This window comes from Lotus japonicus, chromosome 6 (genome assembly GCF_012489685.1).
Source record: "Lotus japonicus ecotype B-129 chromosome 6, LjGifu_v1.2".
NCBI classification, from domain to species: Eukaryota; Viridiplantae; Streptophyta; class Magnoliopsida; order Fabales; family Fabaceae; genus Lotus; species Lotus japonicus.
This window is the reverse complement of record NC_080046.1, coordinates 66,742,224-66,755,688: the sequence shown is the minus strand read 5'-3', so window position 1 is coordinate 66,755,688 and position 13,465 is coordinate 66,742,224. Positions and strand designations below refer to the sequence as shown.

Here is a 13,465-nt window from a genome sequence, read left to right as displayed (position 1 = left end):
ATCTAGATAACATGGTGTATAACTAGTTGAATTAACTTTCCTTTTGCTAAATTTATGCAGGCCTACCTTTTTCCAGATCTGGAAAAGGAAGTCTGTAGATGGATACAGCTCACTGCCATACATGGTGGCATTGCTGAGTTGTGTGATCTGGCTATACTACGGGTTAGTCAGAGCCGATGGACTTTTGCTGATCACCATTAACTCTATCGGATGCTTTATGGAGGTCATCTACATTACCATCTTCCTCTTCTATGCCGACCATCAGACCAGGGTACAACAAAATCTCACTGTATTACTATTTATATGATTTTAAATTTTACACCACAGTTAACTAAGTTTTAATTAATTGTTGCAGAATGCAACAATTAGACTACTTGTGGTGATGAGCATGGGCTTTGTGATGATCTTCTCCATCACATACTTTGCCATGCGAGGTTCACTCCGCATCCACTTCCTAGGATGGATTTGTGTTGCCATTTCGACGAGTGTGTTTGCAGCACCTCTGAGCACTATGGTAAGTCAAAATTTCAATTGGATTGTATATGTGTCAATTGTTATTTTATATAAATAATAATAATAAATATTTTTCTTAATTATTTTTTGTATAGGCACAGGTTATTAGGACTAGGGGTGTACAGTATATGCCCATCGGATTGTCAGTTTTCCTGACATTGGGAGCTATGATGTGGTTTGTATATGGATTTTTCCGATTTGACATATGCATTATTGTAAGTATATAAATACATTGAGTTAATTAATTAGTTTTTTTTTGAAAATAATTAATTAATTAATTTTTTTTTTTTTGCAGATACCCAATGTGTTGGGATTTCTTCTCGGGATTATTCAGATGGTGCTGTACGGCATCTATCGGGACGCTGGGGGAGGTAAAGATTGTTGTGAACTTTAATTTTGGTTTTTACTACTTTATTTTATTTGCTTAAAGGTTTTAACTTTCTTTTGTTTGGTTTTGATTTTTCAGATGGCGATGGGGTGGGGGTGTAGGAGATCTGATTTTGTGACTGCTGCTGATTTATTTTATTTACTATTACTTATGGTTGTTCTAGAACTATTACTCAGCCTGAATTCTGATAACCATACTCTCTATTCTTTAAGCTTTATGACTGCTGCTACTTTATTTCATTTGCCATTTTGTGATCTGTTCGAACTTTGTTTCCTTTTTAACTCGAATGAGATAAACTTGTTCATAAAATAACATGTTTAGCTTATTACTTGTGCATAGCACTTGGATCCTACTTTCTACGGTCACCAAATGAGGGCAGCACCTAAAGATTTTGCAAAGACTGCTGCGTCTTATGTATGGAAGCCATTCCCGAGACACATTTGGGAGCCATGTTACCTTAACCAAGGAAACGATGTAACCTAAATGATAACACCCTTAACAAGCTTTCTTTTAGACAATGAGGAAACAAAACATGTTCTTGTAGAATACTAAAAGGTGCTAATTTTAGAACTGGCAGGTACTGTTTTCAACGAGGAAACAAAGCATACTAATACAGGCCAGATTATGGCTGAAAATATATATATATAACAATAATTCAATAAAGACCAAGTGAGTATGGAAAGCAAGGACGGTTCTGAATGATATTAAGTGCATAAATATCCTGATAAAAACACACTGCATAAGAACTCCATAAAACAACTACAGTTGCAAAATCTAGATCAGATGCGAGAGTTACTTATGTAAAGCACAAAGGCAATCTTTTTCACCTACATCTGATGCAATACAATAAGGTGTGTACTTCCCATCTTGAAACCAGGTAGCACGATTCTGCATAAGCTCCTCTAGAAAATCATCAAGCTTCTCAATAGTGATGTTTGGCATTACCACCACATGTGCAATGTTCCCCTTGCATGCCAACTGCCACTTGCGTATAAATTCCTCATCGTGTGGCCGCTCAAACACAACTGTGCTGCTCAGCTCATTAAGCATTGCACCGATCCCTGCCTCGACAAGGCGGTCTTTGAAGTAATGTGCATTCCGCAAGCATTTCTGTACTTCTTTCTGAAAACCTCTGTATCCTTTCCGGTTCAAGGTATACCAAAGAAATATGGGAGCATGGCCATTCCGACTACCCATGATAGTGGCATCCCTAGAAGCAAGGTATTCCACGTCCCTGGAAAGAGCATTAACATACTCCAATCTTGTTATCTGCACACCACAAGGCATGGGGCACCCAACAAATTTGTGGCCAGAAACACTGACACTGCCAATCGGCTTCTTAAAAGTAACTTTTGGAGCCTGAAAGCAGAATTTTAAAAAATAAATACATATCAAATCAACGCTTATGAAAATGAAAACAATATTATAATTGCCCATTTTCTTGTTTTAGCAACCAACCAATCATAAATCATTCAAAAGCATAAGATGCATTGAAAAAGGAGCATCAAATTTTAATCTTGCCTTAAAAAATAATCAGGTCAGAATACAAAAAATTTCATACTGAAATAGGAATATCATTGGTCTAATTTCTTGTGCATGAAAATTGTCAATAGTCAATAGTCAATGATGGTTGGGTTGATCAACAAGCATTAAGACATGGAAATTCAATCATATAGTAACCAGTACAAGGCCCATAGCCCCATAGAAATTATGATTTTATTGCAAGAGTACAAATGCATGACAAAATGAATCAGGGGATTACTTTTTGCATACCCATTTTTACTATTTATACATCAATTTGTTTTAAAATTTTAAACTAAAAGGAAGGTTGTTAGGGTGTGTAAAAAACAAAACAGGGTCGTGTGAATAATAATCCCCAATGAATCACCATAAAATGTACAGGTTAACCACAGAAGAAACAAAATGTAGTTCTCTAACATGAAGTTTACAAACAGTAAAACCCAAAGTATAACATACCAGAGTTTTCCCACAGAACAGAGAAAGAAAGCAAATGGTAATTTCAAGTTTTCAGCTTTATATCTCAAAGTCAAATGATTTATAGGTAACATTTACACTTACTTGTTTCACGAAAGGCATCATGAGACCAAACAAAGCCCCATCGACATGGATGTAGAACCTGTCATGCGAAAACCCAGCTTCTTCGAGTTTCTTGATGACCATATCAAGATCATCCACAGCTCCTTTCACAGTTGTACCTGCAACGTTTCATTTGGACGAGAGCCAGAATCAACAAAATGAAGAGGAGGAGATGCATGGGAGAGAGAGAACATTGATGGAGAAACTTGCCTATATTCACATTAATAATTGCTGGCTTGTCCTGGTGAAGTAGAAGCTTGGTCTTGAAATCATCACAATCAATCTCGCCAGACCAAAGAGTGTCAACCTTAACACATTCCATTCTGTACATACGAGCAGCTTTAAAAATGGAATAGTGTGACTCCCGTGAGGCATACAGAACCCCATCTGGATACACCTCTCTCCTGCAAAAGTCAGATAATCATATTTTATTTTCTTTACAAACTGACAAAATGTTGAATTAAATAAATTTAGCTGAAACTAACCCAACTAGGATGCCGTGGAGATTGCCTTCTGTACCACAGTTTGTTATATAGCCCCAGTACTCATTTTTCTCCAGTTCCCACAACCTGGCAAACCAATCCAAAACACCAACTTCAAACTGCCGGGAATGGACACCATAGTTGCTTTCAATAAATGGATCTCCAAGGTTGTTTATGGAAAAGTGTTGAAGTTGAGAAAGTGCACCATAGTCGAAATCCAAATTATAAGGGTAGCCTGCAATAGATTTTTCATAAATTAATTTTGAGCTAGACCTAGTTAACTTAAAGATTACTTGAAGAAGTATGTGGGCTTCAAAAACCCAAAATCCTAATAAAATTACTTGAGATGATGGAATTAAAAATAATTTGAATGCACTGTTTTAAATGCATTAAATGATAAGGTTCAAAATATATGATATGATCCAACATATATGAAAGATTATAGATAACCTTAAATGTTTTTCCGATCACCAAGGATCCAGTGGATTTGAAATAACACAGGCAGGTATAAGTTCATTCTGATCAGAAGATAAGAGAAAAGAACACAAAGGGCAAAGGCTGTATTAAAAAGGACCCAAATGCTTTCCCTTTGCCAACATGGAGAATGTCAAAACTGCACCAACTTTCTTTATCAGTGTAAATCAGGTGCTATAGTATTCACCTCCAGAAGAAGCTGGAATACTTCGTAATAAAAGCATAAAATACTCTGATAGAATCTGGTTCATTGATTAGAGACAGTATGAAAGAAATGATAGGATTTTATTGATGAGATCTTAGTTTAGCCCTGAGCCATGATTAACCCAAGTTAGGATAAAGAGTTGATACAGGTTGTTCCTCTCAGAATCTCTCCATCGGAAACCAACCCCCTGACTAAACAGAGTACCCCATATATTCTCACCCAATCTCTTTGTAGCATCTCTGCTAAATTCTGTTAGAATTCTAACTAACTCTAGTTCCCTTAACTTACAGAAACTAGCCCGCTGCTAATCTAAAATGATCATACTCTGCAATTTCTGGCAGACATAATCAAGCTTCTTCCCTAAACTTGGGGAATAAAGGATTTTCAAACCCAATATAAGATGATCAAGAGAAATATAAGAATATGTCAATGAAAGGTACCATGAAAAATGTTATGGGTCCATGAATTGAAGAAATATTGAGAGTTCTTGATGTCAAATGGCCAACATCTCAGGCAATTTGAAAAAACCAGGATTCAAATTGATGTTCATTCATTGAAACCTCCTGAATTGCATTAATTTATCCTATATAGTTTATTTCAATTCAAATTCCAAGGATTATCAATGACGCGAAATCCTATGGGATGGATGATCTGATTGAATCCCCAATCACTAGGAGAACATAAATGCAGTCAAGAAATCAATAAGATCAAACGAGCAAATATTGCCAAACCTAAATGATGCTTTGTCCTTTCAGTTAAAGATTTTTTGTATCTGGCCAACACGCTTGCCATATTAGCTTCCCGATCCCCAGTAACCTCATCATCTGCTTCAGGCTCTGTGACTTCTAGACACGTAGTGTGAATATTTCTTCCCAGAACTATTTCTCTTTTCTCTTTTCCCTTGCTGACCTGAGCCTCCCCATTGACAACGCCATTTTCTCCAACCACAGGAGGCACAGGATCCTTGATTATGGCTGTTGTGTCAAAATCCTCAGGCAATGGTTCAACTGCTCCATTGATGCTCAAATCGTCAGCTAAAACACCAAAACTTCCAACCATTTTGTTACCAGAAACACAGGAACACCTGACAAAATGGATAGCAAAAACAAGGGTAAATGATAATAAAAAAACAAGAACCAAAATCCAAATTAAAATAAAGCAAAAGACCGATTAACCCCAAACTCACACAAAAAACACACACATTCCTCTCCATTCAGCTCAAAGAGTGCAGCATCTTAAAAACGCATAGCTATTTTCCTCTTATATATCAAATAATTTGAGCGCAATCAAAACTACACATAATTGTCTGTTTGGTTTAGCGTTACAGTCAACGCAAACATGATTTCTCGTATCTCAAACACCAACGAAGAAGCTAAGACATTGCCCTTTGAGTTTAACAGGATCGAAAAGCAGAATTTTGACACGTTGGCTTCAACATGGATCCACGTTAAACAAGAAAACAACAGCTCATACAAGATCTCCACAAATTTCCTTAAAAAGAAAAAACTGGGCTGTCATTGAGATCCCAGCCAGCGAAAACAAAGCGAAGATCAAGCTTAATTACCAAAATCAGAACAAATCAAAATGCATTAATTACAGATAAAGCAAAAACTAGTTGTTAATTCAACAAAATCTGACATAAACTTGCTAGTAAGGATATAAATAATTCCATGACCTACGCATATTCAGCATATGACATAATTATTACATGCACAGAAAGTTGAAACTCAGGGAACAACAACATCGTAATGAAACTCTACAAAAATGCATTACAAACTGCAACATGCATGGAAGAAAGAAAAATTGAAATCAGAGAGACATAGATCTGAAGAAATGCGAAGTTACCAGATGATGATGGAATCGGAAAATGAAATGATGCCGCAGATGCAATGAAAATGGGAAAGAGGAAGTGGCGGAAGGGAAGGGTGAAACTATTTATAGGTGCGTGGTGTGTGCGTGAGATTCTGTCACGCGCTTAAACTGTATCCCTCACACGAACGCATGTGATTCTGTCACATGGAATCTTTCTGTCCTCAGACTCAGACTCTCATCATTAATTAATCCAAAATATCACACTCAAAATAGTAGGGGTAAGAAAAGATTAATTAATAATGTGATATGATATATCAAGAGTTGGTATCATACAAGAGGTTAGTTTCGTTTTTTGGTGAATACAAGAGGTTATCTAATTTTCAACTTCATGTACTAATATAGTATTTAAGATAATGAGTTGGCAATTACTCACAATCAAGTTTTTTAGATTTTTATAAATAATATGGGTTTGGTCCCTTCAAAATAAATTTATAAATTTTAGTCTTAGCACCGATGAAATATGTAAATTTAGCCATTGTTGTTTCTTGACGACGGCTTTTGTGGATTGACAGTCATTTTTAACCATCACATATTACATTTATGTCAGTTTAAATTATCACAAAATGTATGACATATACTAATTTCACATATTTCAATTATATTGTGATCAAGTCTAATTTCATCCTTATATTACATGACTAAAAACATATTTAAACCCTAAATAATATCATTTGTCTTTTTTGGATGAAATTATAACTCGATTTGATAAGTTACATAACACATATATATAAAGGAAAAAAATAAAGTATATGTCAAATGTTATTTCCGTTACAATTATAATTATTAATGTTTCGAACAAAATTGACTTCCATAAATAATACACGTGTTCACTACTTTGGTAGCCTTAATGGGCAGCTATGAGTAGCAGTTCGACAAAGGAAATGATTGAAATATTTGTTGATGTTAGGTATAGCTTGGGTGCTGGAAATGTTATTTATAATTTTAGAGGAAGGCGGATGATTGAATTTTCAAACTGCTTTTATGAGTGAGATTCCTTTCATGCATAACTACTCACCATAGAAAGGTCTCCATCTTGTGTTAGAGTTGGGTTACAAGAAAGTATGTACTTTAAATTACAAGAATGTCATGGATATATTAAGTAAAAATTGTGATACTAAATTGAAAAATGTTTAACTCAATATCAAAGAAATGCATGATTAGCATCCCATAATCATCACCTAATGACAAATACTTTAACTTGTCAAAAGCTTCATGAGATTAGATCTTGTGTCTCAATTTTCAATTGTTAGAAAAAATATTTAATTTCCTATCTCTTGATCAAAACAGAGAGGTAAAGCTGTACCTTAAAAAAAAAAGAAAAACAGAGAGAAGAGAAAATACTGAATAAAACTCCACTTGCAATGATAGCGCGTACAAGTTGAACATTCCACTGTTCTTGCGAGTGAAATGGTCCACCCCCAAATCCCTAATCCCTGAATTTCCAAAACCCTAACAATCCCATTTCAATTTCATCTCTCAAATCAACAATTTCAATCTCCCCGGAGTTTCGCCGCCGGCGATGGAGCTTCTGGAGTCGGAGATTCGAATACAGCCACCGCGACAAACCCATTCGCCTTCCGTTCCTCCACCACCGCAGAAGAAAACTAGGGATTTGCCGAACCTGAACGAATGCCATGCTTGTGGCTTCAAAGCTGATGTTTGCACCGGTAAGAACAGACTCCGACCCCTTTATAGCGAATGGCGTGTAGTTCTTCTCTGTAAGAAGTGTTACTTTTCTGTTGAATCTTCCCAAATTTGCTCCTATTGTTTTTCCGGTGCATCGCCGGAGTGTTTTCGTTGCATCAAATGTAAGCATTCTGTGCATCAAAGTTGTTTTCTTAAGTACAAGGATGTTGCTCCATGGTCCTATGCTTGTTTGGGGTCTGATTTTTCTGTCTGTGTGGATTGTTGGATTCCAAAACCGGTGGCGATTTCTAGGAGTAGAAGGAGAAGGGGGGTGAGTAAGAGAAAGGTGAGAGTTGTAGCTGAGAAGGAGGGGTCTAGGGTTTTGGGGGATGGAAATTTGGTGAGGCCAATGGAGGATGTGGTTAGAGATGCCAAGAAGAAGATTGAGGCCGCCGCTAGGGCTAGAGAAGAGGCAACCAAGAAAGCTGAGTTGGCTAGAAGGGCAGTTGAGATTGCAAACAAAGCCTTGAGTTTGGTAGCGAATAAGGAAGATTGTAGTCTGAATCTGCACACCAAGATGGGTCCTGTGAAAGTTGTTGATGGCGCAGAGTTGAGTTTTGAGTTGCATTCGAATTTGAATGGCACGCCAAAAATTGCAAAGAGTTGGTGCTTATTGAACAGTACTTGCTTCGATGCTCCAAAGAGGTTTGCTTCTGGTGTTGATTCATCAGATTATGTATTCCATAGGGAAGAACAATGCAAAGGGCGGCCAGATCGGTATTTTTTAAAGTATAGTAGGAGACGTTGTTTAAAACTGAATCTGCCTCCCAGGATGGATCCTGTTAAAGTTGTTGATGGTTCAGAGTTGAGTGAACCTTCAAATTCTATAGGATCCTTGGATACTGATTCTTCAAAAGATCTGAATTGTCTGTACATGGGCAGAAGTGACATGAAAACTAGTTCAAAAGATGGTGAATGCACTGCTGCATTAGATGTTGAAGTGATTGCTGAAAAGCTGTTGAAGGAAGGGGAGGGAAGTTGTTCTGGTCGGCTGATAAACTTCAATGGAGAAGTTAGTGGCATGGATCATGATCGCCAACAAACAGATCATGTATTCCACAGGGAAAAACAATGCAAAGGGCGGCCAGATCGGTATTTTTGGAAGTATAGTAGGAGACGTTGTTCACAACTGAATCTGCCTCCCAGGATGGATCCTGTTAAAGTTGTTGATGGTTCAGAGTTGACTTTTGGCTTGCATCCGCATTTGAATGGCACGCCAACAATTTCAAAGAGTTGGTGCTTATTGAACACTGGCTGCTCCGATGCTCCAAAGAGGTTTGCTTCTGGTGTTGATTCATCATTCAAGATATCAAACTCAAGGAATGTCGGTGGTTGTGATGATATGCATGAAGTATTCAATGATATTAAGCTGTATAAGGACTCGCATAAATCTTTACGTGAACCTTCAGTTTCTATAGGATCCTTGGATACTGATTCTTCAAATGATCTAAATTGTCTCTGCATGGGAAGAAGTGACATGAAAAATAGTCCAAAAGTTGGTAGATGCACTGCTGCATTAGATGTTAAAGTGATTGCGGAAGAGCTGTTGAAGCAAGGGGAAGGAAGTTGTTCTAATCGGTTGATAAACTTCAATGGAGAAGATTGTGGCATGGAATGTGATCGCAAACTAGCAGATTATGCATTCCACAGGGAAGAGCGATGCCAGCAAGATCGTTATATTTTGAAGTATAGTAGGAGACATTGTTTAAAAACTGAATGTAGATAGGTAGCCCAAAGTCCTTAATAGTATATAATATGCTGCATGTCAGTCATTTAATGGCTGCCTACAAGCATCAGCTTTTTGTAAGTGGATATTTCAGACAGTCATCCTAGAAGAGAAATAGGGAATTGGTGCACAAAGATTTTGTATTCTCCTTTTCTACTGTTAAAACTTGAGGCTCTTGTTATTTTCATTGTCTGTTACTCTGTTATCAGTTTTAACATTGTATGTGCTCTTCAGCTCTTAATTTCAAACATATCGAAAATGAACTAAGTCACAATGAAGGGCTTAAGTTATGTAGACTGAAAAAAGGGATAATGATTTGAAAGTTTTATCAAATATCAATTATTTAATTGATGAAATGATAAGCAACTCATTGCCTTTTTATACTACTTTAAGTAGATTTTCATATTATACCCCATCTCAGTTTTACTTGCATTTCATGGTACCAATTTCTTAACAGATATTTCACTTGATTCTATCGATCCTATTGGAGTTTGTTTGTATGATCTATCAAATCTCTTACTCTTCTTTTTGCTTGCTTGGATGCTTCATGAAAGATTGCTGACTTTACCCTGAAATCACATTCTGGCTAACCCTATACAATGTTCAGGTACGACCTCAGATGCATAACACTTAAGAATGCAATATTCTAAAAGTTATATCATTTTGACTGAGTAGCTTTGCAGTGGCTGTGAAGGTTTCTGTAGTTTGTCATTAGGCTGTTTGCTGTTGTAAGGGATTTTGTTTAGAGCAGCCAGATAATGTTTATATTATTTTGAACAGTATAATGTTTAGATTCTTTCAAATAAGTTTTTGGACTTTTCAAATAAATTTGAAATTGAAAATTTGCTCAGTGAAGAATGGTTATAATATAAAGTTTCATTATAATAAAATAAAATATTGCTTATAAAAGATAGTAAATAGATGATAGATAAGATAATACTATACTATCAGAATCCTATCAACTGATATTGGTAATTTGGTATCAAATTTTGTTCTGTTGTGCTTAATCAATCTGCTACTGTAATACTAATGACTTTCAAAGTGCAGAAAGCCAAATAACTTGGTCAGGCCAAATGTTACAGTCATGGCCATCCAACCTCCAATCAGCACTCTGAGACAGGATTTCCCTACCGGAGTTCTTCCAAGCACTGCACCTACCCCTCCAAATACCAACATTGCAAGACTAGCCACAACCGCAACAATGGCCAGCCGAATCTTATGGTCACTTATAAATGCAGCTGCTAGCAGTGGCACCACAGCACCCACAAAAAATGCAATAAATGATACTAGAGCAGCTAGATATGGATTTGGCAGCTTCTTCTTCCGAGCTTCTTCTCCTGCGCTAGCGATATCAATTTCTTTCTCTCTTTCAATTTGAGCCAGCTCTATGTCATACTGTGTGGACACTGAGACATACTCTCCAATCGCCATGCTACAAGCCCCAGCAATTGTCCCTGCAAGGCCAGCAAGAAGCATGGCGCTGATGTTTTGCTTAACAGCTCCGACACCCATAATCAAGGATGCAACAGAGACCAACCCGTCATTGGCTCCCAAAACAGCTGCACGGAGCCACTGTGCCCTCTGACAGAAGTCAATGTTGCTCTCTTCAACCTCCGCACTTGCTTTTGGCTCGACACCGTTTGCGTAGACAGGAATCTCAACATGGTTAGGGGAGATTTCATTTGTTCTCTTATCACAGGAAGCCATGAAGGAAGAAGGTAAAATAAAGTTGAGAATATACTAAAGTAGAAAAGGAGGAAAGGAAAAGGTGAATACAATATTGAGATTTGAGTGTGTAAACTGTAAATGGTAGTACACAGGTACAGATAAAGGATATTTATAGGGGTCTCATGAAAGTTAAGCACTGTAAAGGGTCCTAGATATTGTTCCTGTGGAGGGGCACTAGCTACGAATATTGACTTTGATGAAATTAATCTGTATTATGAATTTTAAGTGGTTCAATTCATCTTATGTTTAATTACCCGGTTCAATTAGTCATTTTCTTTTGTCATTAGAATATGAATTTTAACAGTGAGAGGATTAAAATATATATAATGATTATGAATGAGTATATGCTTGTACGTCACGCACAAACTATAATGTTCTAACTTAATTTTATGCCTGGTTCTGAAGTGATTTTACCCAGTATTTACATTAAATGATTTAGACAATCCATAGTTAGAGAAGCTGTTAAAGTTAATAATTAAGTGCGCATGTGACATTTGATACACATGTGGAAGCAGTTACCTTTGTATATAACAGAGAACTACACGCATAGTTCACTAGTGGTGAATAATCCAATTTAGTTTTTCTTTCTCAAGTTTTCTTCTCTAGCAGTTTCTCTTTTCTACTGTTAGTATGGGTGGTTACCCTTAAGGTTTTGTGGGTAATTAATTATATCCCTATATAAGCAACAGAAAACGACATACTATGCAGAAACTGTTGCAATTGGTATACAGAGTAATGTTTATTTCGTACTCTTTTCTATTACACTTTTATACATTTTATTTTGTGAATATGATGATAAGGAAGAAAGGGACATGCATTGTCAATAGAAGAGATATAACAAAGAAAATAGAACATGAGTATAAAATTGGAGTGAGAAAATATGACTAGAGCTATAAAAAAAATGAAAGACTTGAAGATTTGATTTGAATAATGAAAAATATTAGAAGCAACGTATTCGATCGTTTGCAGTGTGCAATAAGCATGCTCTTTGAAAAATTTGCCGTATAATCAAAACAAAAAGAAAAAAAATATATAAAACAAAAACTTGGAGTGTTAACTGCATTTCTATCTACAAATGATTTGCATCCAAATAACAACCAAGTTTCAGAAACATATAGATTACCCATATTTAGTTTAAAGATTTCAAATTCAAATAATATGAGAGCGAAAAGGGATAATATCAAATGCTGGATTGAGTATAAAAAATAATGAACCAAACTTTATGGCATGCCACGCTTGAAGCGTAGCATTTATAAATTGTTAACTTTGATTACAAGAAAACAAGTATTTGGCACTTCAATTTCTCTTTCTGAAATTACTTTTTTTTTTTTTAATATTTCCTGAAAGTCACCCATATATTGCTGAGTAAATCTTGCATAGACACAAATCTAACATATCATTCTTAGGCACAACCATTAAAATTTGACACTATATTAAAATAAAAATTCAAAAACTAACATGTTAAATTAAAGATAGAGTCATAGCCAACATGTAAATTCAGCATTCTGCTCCTGTTATTGTGACAATCAATCTGCTATTCATATAGCTAGTAATTCCTCCTTTCACAAACGCACCAAACATATCAAGCTTGATTCTCATATGGTGAGGGAAAAGTGGCTTTTATACTCATCCACCTTCTACCTATTTAAAAAACATTGCAACTAGAAGATTTTTTTACTAAACCTCTGCAATTATCTCCCTTTAAACACATTTCCAAGATGGGCATGTATGACATACATCCTCTAGTTTGAGAGGAGGTAATAGAGGTTATGCACATTACACTCTTAGTTAGCTTTGTATAGCTAATAGCTTAAGTCAAAATTCTGTTAGTATGTTAGCAGAATTAATTCTGTTAGATAGTTTTTCCCTCTAAGTTGCTTAGTTAGTTGTTAGAAGGGAGGTTCATTTGGTGTATTCATTGCCGAGTTCACTCAATGAGTAGGTTGTATAGGTCAGGACTGAACAAGCTTTCACTTCCTAGTGGACCAAAAAAATAAGGCCCAAAAGTGAGGTGAGTGGGTTGGTCCTACTAACTTGGTCCCTTTCATTTTATAACCCTTTAATTCTAAATTCAAATTGGCTTAAATATTCACATTGAGAGTAGGAATATAAACAACATTGTGAAAAATGAAATTTGTAGACAAGGAAACCTGACCAATAGCTAAGACTGGTCCACTAGTATTATTAGGCAAGAGAACAAATTTGTTGACCAATTCTGTATATATAGGACAATCAAGGCTACTAGAAATGTGAGATGTAGCTCCGGAATCTAGAATCGAAGATTGAGAAATCAA

The 13,465-nt window shown here is 36.2% G+C and overlaps 2 protein-coding genes across 2 annotated transcripts; both read right to left on the bottom strand.

The window, feature by feature from the left end:
• Window positions 1–1,575: 1,575 nt before the first annotated feature.
• On the bottom strand, window positions 1,576–6,158 carry LOC130722988 (serine decarboxylase 1). The gene is made up of 6 exons (XM_057573895.1): window positions 6,005–6,158; window positions 4,891–5,243; window positions 3,484–3,715; window positions 3,209–3,402; window positions 2,981–3,117; window positions 1,576–2,260 (listed from the first exon to the last, which is right to left on the bottom strand). The coding sequence occupies exons 2-6, from the start codon at window positions 5,216–5,218 to the stop codon at window positions 1,694–1,696; spliced, it is 1,458 nt and encodes a 485-aa protein (XP_057429878.1). The 5' UTR covers window positions 5,219–5,243; window positions 6,005–6,158; the 3' UTR covers window positions 1,576–1,693.
• A 4,290-nt stretch (window positions 6,159–10,448) lies between these two features.
• LOC130722336 (vacuolar iron transporter homolog 4-like) lies at window positions 10,449–11,222 on the bottom strand. Its single transcript, XM_057573033.1, has one exon. The coding sequence runs from the start codon at window positions 11,148–11,150 to the stop codon at window positions 10,470–10,472; it is 681 nt and encodes a 226-aa protein (XP_057429016.1). The 5' UTR covers window positions 11,151–11,222; the 3' UTR covers window positions 10,449–10,469.
• Window positions 11,223–13,465: the final 2,243 nt, after the last annotated feature.

Bases quoted from the DNA above. Each gene is read 5' to 3' on its own strand.
- LOC130722336 (XM_057573033.1), bottom strand. From the start codon at position 11,150: ATGGCTTCCTGTGATAAGAGAACAAATGAAATCTCCCCTAACCATGTT.
- LOC130722988 (XM_057573895.1), bottom strand. From the start codon at position 5,218: ATGGTTGGAAGTTTTGGTGTTTTAGCTGACGATTTGAGCATCAATGGA. The intron at 3,716-4,890 runs GTTTGGCAATAT...AATCTATTGCAG, and splicing joins AAGGACAAAGCATCATTTAG to GCTACCCTTATAATTTGGAT. The intron at 2,261-2,980 runs GTAAGTGTAAAT...TTCTGCTTTCAG, and splicing joins TGATGCCTTTCGTGAAACAA to GCTCCAAAAGTTACTTTTAA.